Consider the following 20,296-nt stretch of genomic DNA (forward strand, 5'->3'; position numbering starts at 1 on the left):
TCTGTAAAATTCTTGTGATATTATTTAAGCTGTTTGTTTATTTTAAAACCATTCTAATTTTACATGCAAATGTAGTAAGATCAGAGTATAAAGGAAACGTGATTTTTTTTTCTACATGCCATTATGAAAGGGCTGTCTGCAATATCTAAATTAGGTCAATAAAATCTTTTCTACCAGTGTGACAATCCTCGTGTTGGTTAATTTAATAATTGACTGAGCTCTTTTGTATGGGTGTTTTGATTCCTGCTCAGTTAAAATTGTAAGTTGTTTCTTGCTACTGAAATTGGAATTTATTGAATGACTAAAGAAATCCCATTCAGCCTAAATCTCCATTTTTAACATAACACGCGTGACCCGTTATGTAGATTTTTGCTTCTTAGAGCAGCTCAAAAACGAGTAATGTGGTTAAATCTACAGATTTTAATATCCTTAAAAACTGATATGTTTAAAGCTGAAGAGGGTGGCATTAGTTTCAGAAATGGAAACATAAAAGAAAGAGCACAACACTTTTTGATGGTCCAAAAATGTTAAAATTAGGAGTTATTTAAAGTTAAAATGGGAGTTTTAGTGTCACTTGTCGAGTTGTTCCACAGTGTTGTTTTATACAGCACCAAAAAAATCAATACCAGTTTGAATGTCTCCTGGCAAAGTTGTCAGTGTAAATACCTTTTTTTTATTTAATTACATTTTTATGTCATTTTTACAGTAAAAAAAAAATTTGACCTTCAAATATTTTATACCAATCATTGGATGTTTTCTTTCTTTCACAACTTAGTTTCTTCCCCTATCTTTCTCTGAGTTCAACAGAACAACAACACAGAAGCTCTGCCAACGTATTTATGTGTACTTACGGTCTTACTGTGGATTGGGGCTGAAAAAGCTTGTTTTACTGAGTGTTAGCCTCGCATGGCCCAAGACACAGCAGCATTTCTTCTGGTAATTGATGTGAACTTGCAACTTGACCCGGAGCAATTATTAGACACACACACAGAAGGACAAGTATACACACAAGGGATTTTACACCAGTGGAATACAATTACCTCCCAATCACAGGCTGTCTCAAAGAAAGGATTAACATTGAAGCTGGCAACCTACATGGTCATTACAGTCAGATCTGGCAACCCCATGAAGGGTTATGACTGTATCCCTCAAGTTTATTAGAAATTATTTTATACTGTCATTTCAAGGGAATTTTTTTTTTATTTCTTCTCATTGCAGGGTGCATATTTAAAAAGAAGTAAAAAGTAGTTATATCACTGAGCAGCTTTTGAAAAAAAAGGTGGAGTCATTTTTAAGTGTTATTTTAGATTAGTTTTTTTTTTTTCATTTTTCCTAAAAATTTTCAAATCTACTCCAGGTCTTTGATCTAATGTTGTATACTTTAATATATACGTTTCGTATGGAAAGGTACGTTTTTTGTGTGTGCCAAAAAGGGAATCCTATTTAAAAAGAAAATTGTGTTTATGTGTTTATAAAAATGGATAAAAGTCACATGGTATCTATTCAAGTATTGATGAACAATAAAGATCACAATGGTTCTGAGTAACACCAGTGTTGAAAACCAGAAATCCCCCTTTCCACATGATTTTCTCACAGTTTGACTCAACTAGCAGAAACCTTCTACTACTTTTCTAACTTCCTGTCCCTAAGATCTGTGCTGTTACTTTATTTCTATCCACATTCAGTTTAGTTTCAATCCCAACCACCAGCATTGACGACTTCTTCTTGAAGTTTCCTTAATTTAAGATGCTATATCATCAGGCCACCACAAGATGGCCACTGTCCCTCCAACAGATTCTCAACTCAAAAGGATCCAACCAAAACTATTGCAGACATTGACCTGCTCTTTCTTCTCTTCTTAACTTTTTTTTTCAGTTAAACAGGCCAGGAATCTGATTCCTATGGACCCCAATGGTCTGTCAGACCCCTACGTGAAGCTGAAGTTGGTGCCAGATCCACGCAGTGAAAGCAAACAGAAGACCAAGACTATAAAGTGTTGCCTAAACCCCGTATGGAATGAGACCTTCAAATTGTAAGGATGTTAAATGGCTTCTTATTGCATTCATTTATGTCAACCTTTCACTTTTTTCTTTCTTCTTCTTAATCAAAGAACTGTTCTCAGACCGTTCCATTGTACAGCTCTTCCCATGCATGTGTGACCGCAGGGACTCCGATGAAAACATCTGGCTTCCTGTATTTTGTAAAACCTTGCTTATGGGGTTGTTTTGGTGCTGCGTCCTTGATAATCCTCACGACGATTAGCTTTGGAGAAGACAGAGACTGATAACTTCAGGCATCTCTGTGCAGATGTTCAGGCTCACAGGAACTTTTTGCAGCTTTCAAGCTGCTAAATTAACATAGTGCTTTAGTAAACTGGATAATGCATTTAGTGTGACTACCAGTAGCAGCTTGTCAATAGGGGGTGCTTGGGGGCCGCCCCCATCAAAATTGCATGAAAAAGGTATAGGCACAATAAGCATAAATTATGAAATAAAAAGTCATTTTCATATCTGTTCTCTCACAAAATGTGTTTTGTGAGAGAACTCTTTGTGAGAGTGGTGTTTTCTAGCATTCCCATTCCATTTTGGGTTTACGGCAGGTAGATGAGTGTGTATGTTTGCTTTTGGCTTCCATGTGACCACAAGCTGGTCTCTAATTGGCTACTTAAAGAATCATCTTATGGCCAGTTAGCACTTTATGTGTTTTTCTTCATTCAGTCAGATTCAAATTCATGGTACCTTTAAATCAAAGTCAAACCCCTGGCTGCTAAGCTACATAGGTGTAAATGTAAATCAAAGATATGAATGCAAATGGATGGGTGGGACAAAAATGACAGGACAGGAGAGAATGGCGCAGCAAAAGAAAATTCGATCATTTTTTTTTTGCAAAATAACAATTTCACGAGGCTTTCACTGGAGGAAAAAAAAAAGAGGATAAAGGAATTTAGACCGGACTGACCAGACCTAAAAGTCCAGCAGCAGGCAAGTGACTGTGGACGGTTTTATGTTGCAGTAGAGTTTATTGTTGTTGTACTCATCAACCTCTAGTGCGCCCCCTAGTAGTAAATGTCTCACTTTGCCTTGATCTCTGTCTGTCTTCCCTCGTGAGTACTAGTTTTCTACCCATTTCTGCTTCATTTCATGTTCTTTTGACGTCATTTCAAATGTAGTTGATAGTTGTTCATCGTACCAGTGATCACACCTTCCAGTATTCAAACCCTCTGGTTGCATTTAGTCAGATCCTCCTGTTACGATCCTGACATCTAGTCAGTTTGCTCCTTGTAGACTCCTTTTACGTCACTGGTTGTGTTGTAAGTTCGTGTTTTATTAATTAAAAAATTGGTTTCAGGAGCACATTGTGTACAAGCACATGAACCTCATCAGAAACCTCTCTAAAGAGCAGCTGGGATTTAGGTTTATGACCATGATCCAGGAATACGTGCTAGTAGCTCTTCATTCCAGCAGTCACGTCTGAATTCAAAGCTTTATTAATTCCTACATGAACTGTCGTCATGCTAGCTGCTATAAGCTACAAGCAAGGTAGTTCCCTGCATTTTGTACCTTGACACATTGTATTGTGTGCACTGTTGCGTTCTCTATTCAGGGTATGTAAGGAACCATTTTGGCTTTTCCACTTGAATTTTGCCTTTCAGGAACCCTTCTGTTCATTTTTGTAGCTTCCATCTTGGAAATTACAACTTCTGAGGGAAATCAAAATCAAACTCACACAACCATGTCAAAACGTAAAATGGCCTATTCTTTTCTAACATAATCAGACATGTAGATATTTAATATCAGTTTTAGCTCTACAGTTCATGAACTGAAAATGTAATGCAATGTACCTTTTTATTTTATATATTTTTTTGGTAAAATGCAATTTAAAACAAATAGATTTCTGGTGAATAGATTAAGACACTCTTAAATTTATCCCTATTTGAAATGGCAAAAATCACAAACAGACAATATGGCATCAGGTCCACATCATTAGAACATCATTATTCAGCATCAAGAACTGGGTTTGCTCTTTTTTAACCTCAGACATTTAGCTTGGTGTGCTCCTCACTGTTAAAATAAGTGAACTTCATGATCAGATTGAGAGAGCTGTCCAGAGCCTTCTGGGAGAAGATTGTGGTAGTTTATTAATCTGGTAAGGGATTTAAAGGGGTCAGAAAAAAATATGAAATCAGCCTTCCCACTATACATAAACCAGTTTATGAGTTGAGGGCATCTAAGACAACTGCCAACATGCCCAGGTCTGGCTGTCCAAGCAAGTTTCCACCAAGAGCAAACTTCAGGGTGCTGAAAAAAGTTTCCACAAACTCTAAAGTACCATCACAGGACCAACTACAGTGGCTTGCTACTGTTGATACCAAAGTGCATTCCTCTACAATTACTAACAGACTCCATATGTTTAATTTTCATTGAAGGTGTGCAAACAGGAAACACTTGTGCTCGTAGAAAAACCCGAGGAACAGAATAGCGTTTGTCACAGAGAGCACAGACAAACACCTGGACGTCTGGAGTAGTGTGTCTAAAAGTTATGTATCTGGACACCAGAGCAGAGGACATGTTTGGCATAAACCCAACACAGCTTTAAGGGAAAATAACCTCATACCAGCTTCAATGCATGGTGGTGGAAATGTCATAGTTTGGGGGTGATTTACTGAGTGGACCCTGCTCGTAATAATGACCTGAAACATCTCACATCCTCTCTGAGGGTATTTAAACCAAACGGGGACATAGTCGCTATTAGGGAGTTTGTCACATACAAAAACCCGTTGTTGTTTATGTATTTCCTTTAATAAGTAAAGCAAGTGCAATTAAACCACTTTCGTTTCCCAAAGATAAATAAAAAAGCACCAATATGTGAATGTTTTATAAAAAAAAAACTGAATATGTAATTGATGTCCTATTTTGTCTCACATGATTGCAACTCCTAATCAAGTGTGTAGAGGCTCTTACTTGTCATACGTCTCAGTTGTCAGTGTCTCGGTTGACTGAAATTCATGCGGAAATTACTGGAAAATACAACACAAAGATGTGCCTCTCCTGTTTGTTTCTATGACATATCAGGGCGGGCTGAAATGGGCCAGCTGAGATGATGTTTTGAAATGTCCGTTAAGATGGTTGCACATGTGAAACGCGTTCACTGGGATGGTAGACCTACTTGTCAGAAAAAAGTTTGATGTCGTGGGAACTCCAGCGCTCATAAACGTCACGTCGCCTCTCTTCCAGCCACCTGAAGGAGTACGACAAGGACCGCCGTCTGTCAGTGGAGGTGTGGGACTGGGATCTGACCAGCCGCAACGACTTCATGGGAGCACTGTCCTTCGGCATCTCAGAGCTCCAGAAACTGGGAGTGGATGGCTGGTAAGACAAATAAGGCTCAACGAATGGAGCAGGGGGAGAAAAAGACTCGGGGTGGAAAATGGGAAGGAGCAGGAGAGAATGAAGGTGACCTTGTTCATTACTGCAGCATAGGGGAGAAAACTCATTTTTTTTTGGAGCTCCTCTTCCTAATCTGGCTATATTCAGTGCCAGAGCAGCTCTTCCCCATCTTTTTATCTCTGCTTCTTTATCTCCCCTCTACCCTTGCTCCCCCTACTTCCTCTACCCTCCCTCTGTGTCTGCAGCCCAATCGCTATCTCTCTAAATCTTCCTCTCTTTTTTTTGCTGACACTGCTCTGTCAGGGTTTTTAATGAGATGCCAGCTTTTGAGGTGGAACTGGGAGGTGGGAGGATGCCTTGCTACACCTGATATTCAGAGTGAGCCTTTTAAAAAATGCAGGTTTTCCTCTAATCCACCTCTGTACAGCTCCAAAGGCTCACACTCGCTGGCATGACAGGAAAGGGACAGACAGACTGAGACAAAAAGAGAAAGGGCGTTATGTTTGGAGTTTTTTTTACTTTCTCCATATAGATGCTAGCTTTAGATGCCTTTTTAAATAGGAACTAGGGTTTAGGTACAGCAACTGTACGTCAACAAATGCGTAAACAATTTGTTTAGCCTTGCAACAACATTTCACTCAGTTGTACGGTGTGAATGAGCCGCTGAATAACAGTAAGTCTAAACAGTCTTCAATATGGATTAAATGACTGTTTATGCTAATCTAATAATCTGTTGTTTTTTTTTACAGGATAAAGGTATGATTTCTAAAGTTAACAGGAGATTTCTTTTCTCTTGGCAAAATTGGTTTCCTTCCACAAGAAAACTGCGTGGCAAAAATAAAATTCAGTGATTTAATTAAAAGAAGTTGAATCCTAAGCAAACTAAATACATTATGCATTCCCTAGCAAAACGTATTCATTTTCCTTGACTATTGTCATATTTAGAGACACAACAAACACAAACCTCCGTTGTTTTTCTGTATTTTATATGATGGGCCAACACAAAGTCAAGCATAATTGTGAATTAGAAGCAAAATGATACCTGCTTTTCAGAAGCTTAAAGCACAGATAGCTTATAAAACATAAAACAATCAAAAGCTTGAAACAAACATCTTACAGGTCTCAGTTCATAGTCTTTAAATGGGATAGCTATTAGCCACAAGCTCTTGTTTTTTTTTACTTTATTTCCATAAAAAAAACGTATGGGGCTGAATAAGCCATCCATCACTTTTTCTTCACATCACAATTATGCTCCATTTTATGTTGGTCTGTCACATAAAATCCTATATAATACCCATTGGAAATTGTTGTTGTAATGTATAAAGACAGAAAAAACATCGATAGAATATGAATGCTTTTACTGTAGCTAGGTTAGCTTCATATAATAGATACAGATGAAAAGGCATCAGCTGTCACCTCAGGGGAAAACTTTTTCTAATTTCAGGTTGATGAAGGGTATATCTGTCAACAGATCAATTCATGTCCGGTAAAAGCCATGTGCTGGTGCTGCTCTGGGGGTTGTGATTTAGTCAAGAGTAACTTGATTTGCTATGGCCTAAAAGTGTCACTTTATTCCTATGAAACAACAGCTGGCCCAATGTTTAACTGTGTGAGTTAATCATCAATCGTTTAACTGTGACTTATCTCTCTGTTTTAGGTTTAAGCTCCTTTCCCAGGAAGAAGGCGAGTACTTCAATGTCCCCGTGGCTCCAGAGGGAGAGGAGGGCAACGAGGAGCTCCGGCAGAAATTCGAGGTGTGTGTGTGTGTGTGTGTGTGTTTCTGCGTGCGTTTCAGTGTGTTGTATGTTTGGGGATGTGTGTGAGCAGTTGGCTTCGGCCACTCTGTGGGTATGTGTCTGAGTGAGAGCCACTCTGGGAGAGCTGTTAGCAGTTGGCAGGCACACTTACAGCACCATCCGGTCTGGCACACGGCAGGTCCAGACGTGTTTGTGCATGTGTGCGTGGTGGGGGGGGGGGCTGACCAGTAGGCCCATTCATTAACACATTTGGCAGTGATGAGGATCACCCCAAACTGTCTTTTCCCTCTTTGTTTTTTTTTTCTTTCCGCTTTCCCACTTCTTTTCTCCGTTTGTGTCACACTGACTCCAGGCTGCAAACAGACGACTCTTTCAGAAAGTGCGTTAAAGTTGCAGTTTGTAGCAGTCAAGGGAGAATGCGCTTGCGAAAAACGCAACATGTTAATCCTTTAACGTGCTGATGCATTCACTGTAGTTGCCTATTCTGAGTCTCTCCCTCTCTTGCCCTCATGTTACTTTTCTCTCTCTCTCTCTCTCTGTGGCATCTGTTGTGTCCTCTGATTCTGCTCTCTCTTGTGTGTTTCTCACCCTTTATCTCTTGGTGTCCCCCCCAACCCCTTCCTTAAGGTCACGGTTCTGGGTGGCTGGGAGTGGCAATTGCACAGATTAATAAACACACACACTTGTGATACCTCTAGGGGAAGCTCCCAGGAGGATAGCAAGGAGCTGAGAAGCAGACAGAGAGCTTGAAAGGTCGCTTTGGTGACTTGAGATGCAAGCCCCCATGTACCAGCAGCTAGGAGCACACATGAAGGTTCATGAAGGTTTCTGCATAATATGAGCTTGTTCATCAAAGGTTACAGTCAAAATCCACATTAAAACATGTAGCAGAATAATGTGATACTTTCTCATCCAGTTAGCCAGATTTGTGTGAGTGATAACGTTTTTTTTTTTAATCATTAGGGTTAGTTTGATGGTTAAAATCAATTCCCATTGGGATGAAATTCAGACTGGACTGGGTTACCAGTTTTTTTTTTTTTCATTAAGATGATAGATTCAGTCTGATCTCCACAACATTTAGTTATTTATTTAGAATTTTTTTGAGAAAGCGTATCATGAGAAGAACAAATTAGATGTCATGGGGAGCTCAAAAGACGAGTTATTGATGCTCATCAGACTAAAAAAAGGCTACAAAACTATTTTATCCATCTGCTGTTTGACAGATGGGCAACAAATAGAGGGAATTGTTAGCCCTCCCAGAACTTGTCAGCGATAACAGCTCAATCGAAGAACAGAGCTTTTAATTATCCAAGAGGTCATTAAGGCTTTGGGAAACTTCAACCGAATAAGATCATACTGATGAGAAACAAACAATTGCTATTCTTCACAGAGCTACAGGTAGAAAGAGCATTGCTATCCGTACTCACAACCCAGGAAACCAAAAAGGGACACAGTTGGACATAATAGTAATTTAACTTATAATGAACATTGTTTTGAACAAAAAAAATGCCTTCAATCGCAACTTACTGAAAAGCATGGTGGGGGTAGCATCATTGTTTTATTATTAGTTGGGTGAAGCCATTCATCATCAATCGTGCTTGCTCTTTTCAAAATCATAATAAAATAAAACCTTTAATAAGTCGATTGGGTTTCTGGGTTACCTTGTGCATTTTTTTGCCAGTCGTCAAGAAAAATTATCAAAGGATATGCAGAAGACGGTAAAGAAAGAAATGATGCCTAGCAGTGTTCGAATTCTGACAAATAAGTGGGAAATCAGGGATTCTGTAGAAATCAAGCCACAGTCAGGTAGAATAACAAAGCTTTTACCCATAGCTGCTTGGGAAATTGTTCAGGATGCAACAAAAACAACTGAGGGACTTTGAAGGAAAGCAGCGTCGCTGTTTCAAGTCATTCAATAATGAGGCACTCCAAGAAAAATGGGCTGCATGTTTGAGTCGCCAGAAGAAAGCAATTGCCATATCAAACAACACAAAGATGAGCTTTAAGTCCTCTGGAACTAAGTTTTTCAGAGTGAAATTGCAGATTGAACTTTGAGGCCAAAACCATAAATGCTACATTTGGAGAGGAGTCAATAAGTCCCATAATGGAAAAATATACCATTCCCACTGTCAGACATGGAGGGGGATCACAGATGGTTTGGGAAATGTGTGCCGAGGGCACAGGGAACTTTAAGAAAATAGATGGAAAGATGAATGCACCATGTTTGCAGAAACTGCCAGAGAGCGCCTTTGCCCTCATCAGCTTGGCAGCTTAGCAAGGGACGTTTAAATGGCAAGTATCCAAAACACAAGGCCGCGATGACCTGTTGTTGGCTACAGCAGGAAACACCGTGTCCTGGAGAGATCACCTCAGTCTCCTGACCACAGTATCTTTGAACCACTTTACAGAGATCTTAAGCATGTAGTTCAAGCAGGACGGCCCAAGAATTTACAGGCGCTGTAGGCTTTTAGCCAAGCAGAATGGTGAGATTTAGTGTCTGAGAAAATGAAGTGCTTCGTCCACAGCTACCATAAAACACTTCAAGCTGTTATTGATTTTAAACTGTGCAGTAGACGGTATAAAGGACAAGGTTATGTCAACTTTTGATCAGGGTTATCTGGGTGGTTGCTCTTGTCATAATGATTTTAAAAATGCAAACACTGTTGTTTTACAATACATGGCTTCACTCGTCCACTAAGTGAGGGTGACAGAAAGGTTTTTGCATCAACATCACCAAAAGGTTTCAAAAAAAAAAAAAATACAAATTATGACCAAGGTGTGTCCAGCAATGAGCCTAACTGCACTTTATGTATTTGGCCTATAAAATCAAGACAAACTGCATGTTTGTAGGCGTCAACGGCATTATGCTGAGGTTCACATTCAGTGGCACAGGCGCATTGCATTAGGCGAGTAAAACAATTTAAAGAAAGGGAGGGCACCTCTGTTGTATTTTCTTCAACTTTACTTCAACAGTTAGGCAGCTTAAACTTGGATATTAGAGGGTGTTCAACCAGGACAATGATCTCAAACACATCAAAACTGCGGAACAACCGAGCTGAGGTGGGAAAAGAAAGTGTCACAAAGAGGAAGAGTCACAGGGAGGGAAGATATCATGGCAAAGTATGATAATGAACGTCTAGTGTCTAAGAACCAACAAATATAATGAAAAGGTGCAAACAAGATTTAAGATTTATTAGTTTCCATTGGAAGAGTTTATTTCTGGATAGGGGAATGCTGCTATCACAACAATCAGTCTACAAAGGAAAATGTTAAAATGTCCAATAAACAGCTTGCATAGTATGGAAGTAAAAACGATTAATAAACTCAGAAAAAAAAATCATAAAAACACTCGTCACAACATCAGCATTCAATTTAAGTTTTCGCCATTGCTACTTTGACACCTCTAACTGGGCTTTTTCCAACCTGAAGAGCATTGAATGAATATTCCCTTAAATCTTACAAACCTCTGTTTCGGGTGTTTCTCTTTTGGTTTCTTTTTAGTATGTGTAAAGTGGGTTCATTTGATTTTTTTTTTATTTTATCTTTCTTCTCCACCCAGAGGGCTAAAATTGGAGGAAGCAAGAACTTGGAGGGAAAGTCAGCCAATTCAGCCTCCAGGTTCGACTCCAATGGCAACCAAGATCGCATAAGGCTGTCCGACTTCAACTTCCTGATGGTCCTGGGGAAGGGTAGCTTTGGCAAGGTGAGAGCAATGTGTTCTTGTGTGTCTACATCCTTTTGCTCACTCAAATTACCGTTCGTCTGAGTCATGATTACCTGTTTGCCGTGTGCTGTGGTGCAGGTAATGTCCACGTTGGCCAATAAAATAATGTTACAGTAACAACGAGGCTGTGATTTCTCAGCTACTGAGTTTCAGAAGAGCATGTCAGATGCAAGGCAGCCGTCATGCATATGCAAAACCATTTTTTTTTTAACAGTGTGGCATAGTGAATACCTCATGGGACTCAGGCTGAGCTTTAGAACTTCAGATCTGGAAACAAAAGATAAAATGACGAGGGGGAGGGAGAGGAAGGGGGGGATTCGGACAGAAAAAAAAACGGATGAGGCATGAATGAAGAAAAATTATACACAGGTAGATAGAAATGGATGAAGGGAAGGAGGAGAAGACGAGGACATGACAGTTGGTGAAAGTGATGAAAGGACAGGGGGATGGCGATGAGATCCGTGGTGACAAGGCTGACATGAATGAATTGAGAGAGAGAGGTAAAAACGTCAGGGTGAATGAAAAGCGAGTCAGTGAGATAGGTGTGAGGGGGCCTCGGAGACGGGGAGAGGGGAGCGGTGGCATAGAAGAATGAATGGAAATCGAGGCAAAATAGAAGGATGCAACGAGAGAGAGGAGGGTTTTGGGGAAAAGAGGAGTCGAAGATGAACGGGGGTGGGGGGTCGTTGAAAGACTGAAAGTGACTTATAGAGCACGACAGAGAGCGGAAGAAGGAGGAAAAAAAAAAAGACCATTGTCTGTGTCAGACCTGTACAGCAGCTGCCTGTTTCCATGGTAACAGGGATCCAAAGCTACACTGATGCGTCACCGTGGAGAGCCTCATTCATTATTGGAGTCGTCATTAGCGGAGTACCTGACTCACATGTTTAGTGCGTAAATAAAGAGCAGATTACCTAATGCACGCATTTCTGTTTCCTGGGGACACATTAACCAAATGCAGAAGCAGGCACTCGTGTGACGTGGCTGACTTTAAGGGCTTCTCGATCTGCGTGGGAGGCTAATGCTGAAACCCTCCGAGCCTTTGTTTTTTTATTATTTTTTTTTGGTTTTACGTGACCGAGAGTCTGAGGCCTTCTGCATTATCATTCTGCTGCTTTCAGTTCTCTGAGGACATTGTTACAATGTGATTTAAAACAAATGCGCACATGTCCCATGGGCCGGAACAGCAAAGGCCATGTTTTATTTTATTTTTTTTATCTCTTTTTGGCCTTTACTGCGTTATGTGCCAGTGTAGCAGAACAAGAACAAAGATGTGTATGACCTTATTTGTAGGGCTTCAGCTATTAAATATTTTAGTATCTGAGTTGGAGCTGCGCAGTATATCAAGCCATAATTGTCATGGCCGTAATTGCAATTTTACAATTGCAAAGGACTGCTTCAGTATAGATGTTGGTAAATATATTTTAGAATATTTATGAAACTATTTTTTTTTAAAGAATATTTCATATGGCATAAAACCCTGCAGGCTAATGGCATAAACTAAGAGATGATGCCAAACAGAGTCAACATCAGCATCCAACCTGATACCAGGTTATATGTTATTGTTAAGGTAATAATGACTGAGAAGAGACCTCCACAGAGGAGCAACAGGGTCTCTCATTAGCAACAGAAAGGCTAACTGGTTTACAGAGAGCTGTATTTTAATCTTTTGAGCTCCAAACTTCGTAATTGGCATGAATCAGATAGGATGTGAGAATATAGGCAGTTTGTTGGAAGACTTTGTCATAATATAGAAATATTTACAATTGGGAAAATACAAAGAGAAGCTCCTGTTACAGTAAAAGACGCTAATGTTGCTAATTGCTAACAAAAGTAGTTACAACCTCAGTCATTCAATATTTATTGAATATTCTTCATTATTCCTGTTTCTTGATTTAATTTGGTTTAAACTAAACTGTTATTTTTTGTAGGAGTTGGGTGGGTTTATGACTTTATGTAGCATCTTTTCTACATTTTAACATTTAACAGCCAGTAAAAGCATCAGAGTTAACAGTAGATGCTTTTTGAAACTTCTGATAAGTCCAATGCGCTCCCCACTGACCTTCTCTATAAACTGTAGCTTTTCAGCTGGCAAAAATCTGAATTTACACATTTTAAGGATCATAACTATGTAACTTTTATTTTATAAATATAAATAAAATGGAAAATATTAGCACATAATGGAATAGTAGCTGACTGAGTTTGTGTGGTTCAAGTCTGGGACAAAAACAACACAAAATGTGGACATAAAAGCACTCTGGGTCTGAAACTCTCAGTCTTGGCAGCTATTTATACTCAGATTTTGGGATCAGTTCTGAACTCCAAAATCTTAGGAGCATCTTTCCTATCACTGTTCTCTGTGGCCACACCTGACATAGACCTCAGTGACCAGATGGTCAACCTGCAGGTCAGTGGTGGAGAAACTTTGGTAAGAAAAGAGAAAGAAAACTGTGTGTTGATGCCCAAAAACATTAAACATTGTGTGATTACTGTACAATATGGAGTAAACAATACTCTGATGACATGTTTTCTAATATATTGCAGCTTTAATTTAGGTACTCTGTTATGGATTTTGTACACACGCTGCTTTATAAAAAACAGTGGTCTTATTCTGGCACACTTTAACCCACGTGGATTAGCTGTCGTGATGACTGGGGCAGTCCCAAACATTTTGCCTGTGTTTTTTTGGGAATGCTGTTTCTTTGATACTGAATAAGTCTGAAAGCAGGCACATTGCCACTCACACCTAAGGTACACTAATCCCTGTATAATGGAAATATAGAACTCCACGTATATTGGTAACCATGGTAAAGAGGCGTTAAATACCTTAAAATATATAATTTATTACAGTGGATTATTGGCACACTGAAAATATTAGATACTTACCCCCTTCGATGTATTCAATGGGGAGAAAAAAAATATGTATGCCTTAACTGTTTTTACAGAATCACAATTAGTTGCAACCCTAACAATTCCTACAAAATAAACGCAATTGAAGCATTTGCACATTATTTTATTCAAGTTGATAAGTGTACCCAGATCTTTTTTATCAGCAATCCCTGGCTTCTGGTAGTCCTACAGAAGCCAGTCTACATTTTACCTTCCATCCTGGTCTATTGCACATAATGTAGCAAAAGCATGTTGTGCATCAGTGATAAATGTGCTTGTTAAACATTATGACCAGTCCACAATCACATAGATTAAATGAAGATTTTGCCTTGTGCAACTTTTGTCAACAATAAATCCTTCCAGTCCTACTGGCCTGACCGCTCTTCCTATACATTCAGCCATTTGAAAGCCCTTTTCACTGCTTCCTTTCAGGCCAGCTCGCAATATACAGAGCTTCAGTCACACAGCACACACATTTGCCATTTTGCCAGATTAGACATTACATTTAGAGGATGAGGTGAATGCATAAGGTCAGAGTTTTCTTATTACAAGGTTTCATGCTGCCATGGCAATTCACATTAGTCTGGCGAGCATGCTGTGTACGAGAACAACACTGCAGAGGCTGAAGTTTTCTAGTACCCGGTGTGATAAAGGACTAATGGCTTCTTACCTGGCTTTCGTTTCATCTAAGGTCACTGACCACAATTTGCCGTCTGCCCTGTTAGTGTCAAACAATGAGGAAAGGCTGCAAATGCCAAGGAGAAAATTCTGCATTTCTTTCTTGTTTATTTGAATCAGTGGGGGGGAAGCATGCCTCTGCAGCTATAGACAAAAGGAACACCAACTATACAGAGAATGAATAAAATGGTATATTGTATTCCTGTTGTGTGCCTCTTTAAGACATTGTGCTGTAGATCATAGTATGTGCTACTTTTACTACAATGAGTAAATGTTTGTATATTAATAATCTTAGTAAATGACAGGCGTATTGGCTGAGGGGCGCTTAATTTCACATTTACTTAAATGCTATTAGCTGAATCTATTTACGATTTATAACATGTAGTTTTGCATTATTTTGGAACCAGCCAAGTGGAGTGGAGTAAACAGTTTGGGGCTAGATTTACTTATTTTTTTTCTGTCTCTCTCTTGCCTGAAACTCCCAGCTTTACTTGCCTATTTTGTTAGATTTAGGCAGTAAAACTACTCAGGTTTAGAGAATTACTGCCATGTTATTTAAATTGTAGCTTTTCTACAAGCTTATGCAACACATGTAACCGTTCCCATGCTTTGCAAAGAAATCCAGGGCCCTTAGCAATTTTCACCCCACGTCATTTCCCAAATTTGAGGCACTCCGATCAGAATTTTGTGGCGGTGTTAGCCGATACTGATTTTTTTTAGATTCTAAAATATGAGAACATAGAGTATGAAAAGCACTCAAAATACTTTATTCAGCCTTCCTGCCGCAATAGCCATTAGTTATTAACATGAAGAGTAGTGCCGATGTCAAGTGCAAGTGAAAATTACTAGTTTAAAACAAAATCCTTACTAGGGCTATATCATCAACTGTTCTCATCATCTTACATTTCTTTACCGATTTGTGTGGTTAGCCATCCGCTGGAGAATGTGGACCCTAACCTCAACTCAAATTTCCAGATAGATTTCAACATTTCCAAACCCAGCACCTTCCCTCACAGGCAAATTCCCTCCCCACGGTCAGCAGCGTTATTTACGTAACATCTCCGCTTATGTCCTCTGGTCTGGTAATTGGCAAATTACCCCGAGTGACTTTACACAAATTAACGTCTTACGCATGCCGCAGTTCACTATATACTCTCAAGCCTACGCATAACTTTGTCACCAAATTCACCTTGAGCAACTCGCTTCTGTGTTTGAGAGGGCGCTGTCCGCTGCTCTGAGCTGAACCACTTTAGCTTGTTGAAGTGTGTCACTTTTATAAGCCTCTCTGGTTTCCTCAGCGTCATTTGTTCTCTTACTCTGAGCCGGTCCTCGTCGCTGTGCAAACGAACTTTGGGCCAGATGGTGTCCTTTGGTGTCGCTGTTTAATTTTTAAAGCGTTCTTATTTACATACAGTCACACGGCACCATATGCCGAGTGCGTGCACACGCGCACACATTGCTGTTGTGAGTTTTCCAGCAGATTTCAATGTTAAAATATTTTAATCGGTGTCAGCCTTCTGTGCAAAAATTACAAAGTACACACCATCAGATGTGTGCAAATAGACACACTGGCACATCTTCACACATGGATCACTGTGTGAATCCGTTTGTGCTGCACTTCAAGTAGAATACCGGTCCCAATAACCTCTCTGCATTATCATACCTGAATATGCATAAAGCAGAAACACCCAAGTTGCTCATTTTCAGCTCTCCTGTAGGAAAAATTAACCCTTTAATCACTTGTGTCATTTAGAAGTGTCCAACTGTGAAACAAATCCCAGTCAATCGGCAAAACTCTGATAGTTGTAAGGCCAAAAGGCCTCCGTATGTGGGGCGCCTACTTCAGTATGTGCTGCCCCATTTCACGCTGTTTTTGATGGATTTTCTTTTTAAATATCAAGTCGTTCCTTAATATGATCAACATTTGTCCCAAACGTCATATGCAGATTCAGTTGCTTGCAAAATCTGTACTTTTTCTGAAATATTTGTCTGTGGTTTTTGCTTTGGGGTTTCTACCAACCAAATTAATTCTGATGTCTTTCTAAGATCTAAAAAAACAAAATGTGAACGTGTAAACAAATAGGTTTATAAATACATTTCAGTCAAAAAAGAGGGTGTATAAGCAAAAGTCACGTGAATAAAGCAGGACACCCGAATGAAAGGACATAGTTTCATTAGAAAATGCTCACACATCAGTACTATCTTACTTTTTTATCTTTATAAAAATTACTGCATTGAACTGCATTGAAACGACCAATGGTTTTACACATACAACAAAAAAATATCAGCAAAAATGTATTATATTTTATAGCTGGGAAAGAAAATGAGGAAACCGTACCAATTAATAGCTAGTCTTAAAACCTTGGCCTGAAAAGGGCTGTGAGAAGGTTGCTTTTGCCATGTACCAGGGATTTCCCAGACTCCTTTTTATTTCAGCCGTGGGATGTTTGAGGGGTTTCTTGCATATACAGCCTGTTTCAGGTCTCCCCAGCACACTCAATGAGATCAAAACCTGCTCTTTGAGTCGAACCAGGACTTTCCCTTTCTTAACTCTCAGCCGGTCGTTGGTGGAGTTTCTGGCATGATAATAATAATTGTCATGTTGCAGGGTTCAATTTTTCTTCAGATTTTCTTTGCATTATAGATGCCCTTGGTCTTTTTCCTCAAGCACCCCTTGGTGTATGGAATATATGAGGGTGAGCTGACCAGGTGCCGCCTAGGCCTGTCACGATAACAGATGTAGCTGGACGATCATTTTTTCTAAAACTTATTGTGATAAATCATATTATTGTCATTTGGAAACCTTTTTCAAGTAATATGATAATGGCATAACGCAGGTTTATCCTCTCGACCGACCGGCTCAGACAAGTGAAGTGGGTGGCGACATTTGGTTTAAATCCCAAAAGCACGCTGCAGCGGTCGTGTTTGGCTTTGACACAAATTGGATTTTTTTTTTTAAAACTAGTGTTTCTCTGGCTCTTGCTCACCCAGCTCTCGTTTTCACTTTCTGCCTGTGCCTACCTAACACAAGCTGGGTTTCCTCCATCCTGTTATAAGCCTGGCTTTATTGCAGTGAGACACCAGACCACTACCGCTAGGATTACTCCTTTTCTGTTCTCCTTTTCGGGATGGGTGAGCAGACACAGATCCAGGGTACTGAAAACTTTTCGCTATCCTGTCTCAGAGAGAGGAGGCGGAAACACAAGGGGAAATAAGCAAGCATGCCTACGTAAATTATCGCGCTTATTTTAATTGGTTTATTGATTATCGCCACACAAACTTCAGAACATCCTCAAGCCATGACACTCCCACCTCCATGCTTCACAGCTGGTAGGATGTTCTTTTCTGTAATGCTTGGTTTGGCTTATATGTCAAATAACTTCTCAGTTTTGCTCAAAATCATTCAGTTTTAAGCTCTTCTGTCCAAAGAACATTAGCTAAAAAGCCCTGGTCCGTGTCTATATTCTCTTTTTCTTAAAGAGTGAAGGTTTCCTACTCACACACCTTCGATGAAACGTTAACTTGTGCAACTCCCTCTGATTGTACAGGCAGTACAATCAGAGATCAAGTGCAGCAAGAGCCTGCTGTGGTTCCTTGATAACATTTAAGGGTTTTAGGGACTTATTTTAGCATCTTACAGTCTGCTGTTGATTTTTCTTGGATAGTCAGACCTTTTGAGACCTTTTTAAAATCCCTTACCAGGCTCCTTACCTGCTACAGTCTTCTCTATAAAGGTGTCAGACAGCTCTTTTATTAATTTCAACAGTCAGCAGAAAACTAAATATCTGAGCTTTAAGCAGGGCAAACCTCCTTCAATATGCTGAGTAATGATGTTCTAATCATTTGCATTTAATATTAATGCCTGTGTTTGATTTTACTCAGTTTAAGTAGGAAAAGAATTGGGGTGGTCTCCATATTTTTTCATCCTCAAAAATAGCATTAATTTATTATATTATTCTCACTTTTAATTGCTTGATTGTACTACTTACTTTTTAAAGTTTTTTAGAATGTTATATAACGAAATGTCTTTATATAATGATTTCTCCCTCACAGAGTGTCATATTTCAAGTAAATATTACTTACTAGGGCCAATGTAAACCCAAAATTTTCTGAAAATTAGAATCATGCATAAGAGCAATAAATTAATAACAGCACATTTTAAAAGGAGGACATTCTGAGCTTGTCGAAACTATTTCACATGCCATGTTTTCCTACTCTTTAACTTTTTCAGTACACATTTGAAGTTTACCTGAGCCAGAACTAAGACAGACAAATGTTGAAAAACCCAGTAAAATGGCTCCAATGTGCTTGCATTTTTAAGCCCAGACAATGATAATAGGCATTTGTAGGTCCATGTCTTTTTGTTTTAAAATTCTACTTTGCAATCTCCATCCCTGCGTTTACAACAGGGATGTAGACACCACAGGACATGTCTGCTTGTCCGCAGTCTTAGAGATCGAGTAGATCTTGATAATGCTTCTTTAACTGACCTCTGTCCTAATTATGATCTGAAACACGCACGTTCCAGAACATGATCATTTAAAATCTGGAACACGTTACAGCTGCCCATCTTCTCCTCCGCATTCATTCTCTCTTTTTTCCTTCACCTTCAGCTCACGCCACACTTTGCTGACCTACTTCTGACTTTTAAATCCCACTTTCTTCATACATCAACTGTCCTTGATCTTAGCTCACCTCTAAACCTGATCTCACTGAAGTTTCTGAGGGGGAAAAAAAGTTACAAAATCCCTTTTATTCTTTTTCTGCATTTTTTTTCTGTATGATGCTTCTTTTCTTCTTGGTGTCCTTCCCAGATGTTCTGAAGGACAAAGAAAATCCCCCCAGAAAGATCTTAGAGAAGCACTAAATCTTGGTGACTGTCAGATTGTTACAGCTCATGTAAACCAATTTTTATTCTCTCAGAGAGCGTATCCTTTGTGTGAAATATTGACAACTGTGTCCGATTTAAGAGCGCCAAAGTACGTTGTATAACCCTTAATGGATAATAACACGAGATATAGTTGCTGTAATTGTTTCTAGTAACCTTTTAGTCTTTCTCCTTTTCAATAAAACCTGGTAAAATTGGCAATAACAATCCTAAAATCTATGTTGAAATATTTAGTTAGCCAATCTAATCCTTAATAGAAACTATAGTTTTCAAATTGTAACGCGACTACCGCTGGTGGTACCTAAGCTGCATTTAGTGTTACTCAGGAAAAAACATGCTTTTTAGCATTTTTAAGGTAAATACAAAAAAATTAACCGACTGAGCTAACGAGCACCAGCATCCAGAAAAATATTTGACACACTGATTGTTGTTTCACCGGAAAAATACAACATGAAACAATTAAACTTACCACGTCTGCTATGACATCAAAGCGCCTACAACCTTCAAAATATGCCTGTCTCCCTAGTTGATGCTTCTACTGTAGTGATCACTTCAAAAGTTGCATTTTCTGATTTATGCTCAAAGTACTCTCCCCTAAAAAGCATCCATGACTGTTGCGTAGGTCCTGAGAGCCTGGAAATTTGAATCCACCCATGAAAAGGTCTGTTTTTACCTCAACAAACTTAAAGTTATACTACTGCTTTAAACCAAGATGGTTAAACTTCTTTTTCTAGTATTTATCAAGATGGTGTTTTCAAATCATTTGACAACCAGTAATCTAAACCACTGAGCTTTAGTCTGAGTCTATAAATTATGGATCCTTAAAATTTTTTAAATAATTTAATTTTACTTGTTTATTTATCAGGAAACAATGCATTGAACATCCCTCCATGTTGACAATACTAAGTAGATGTATGCAGGATGCCATCCAACGCTAAGTTGGTAACACTGTTTTTGTCTTTTAAGGAAAACA

At 39.2% G+C, this 20,296-nt stretch overlaps 1 protein-coding gene across 1 annotated transcript in view; it reads left to right on the top strand.

Annotated features, from left to right (window-relative positions):
- The window catches only part of prkcbb (protein kinase C, beta b), a 117,490-nt gene that overhangs the window by 69,912 nt on the left and 27,282 nt on the right, over positions 1-20,296 (top strand). Inside the window, 4 exon segments of the mRNA XM_036148575.1 lie at positions 1,876-2,032; positions 5,235-5,369; positions 7,045-7,141; positions 10,704-10,847. Of these exon segments, the coding sequence (XP_036004468.1) occupies positions 1,876-2,032; positions 5,235-5,369; positions 7,045-7,141; positions 10,704-10,847 (533 nt within the window).

The sequence above is a fragment of the Fundulus heteroclitus genome, chromosome 16 (assembly GCF_011125445.2).
Source record: "Fundulus heteroclitus isolate FHET01 chromosome 16, MU-UCD_Fhet_4.1, whole genome shotgun sequence".
In the NCBI taxonomy this organism is placed as follows: Eukaryota; Metazoa; Chordata; class Actinopteri; order Cyprinodontiformes; family Fundulidae; genus Fundulus; species Fundulus heteroclitus.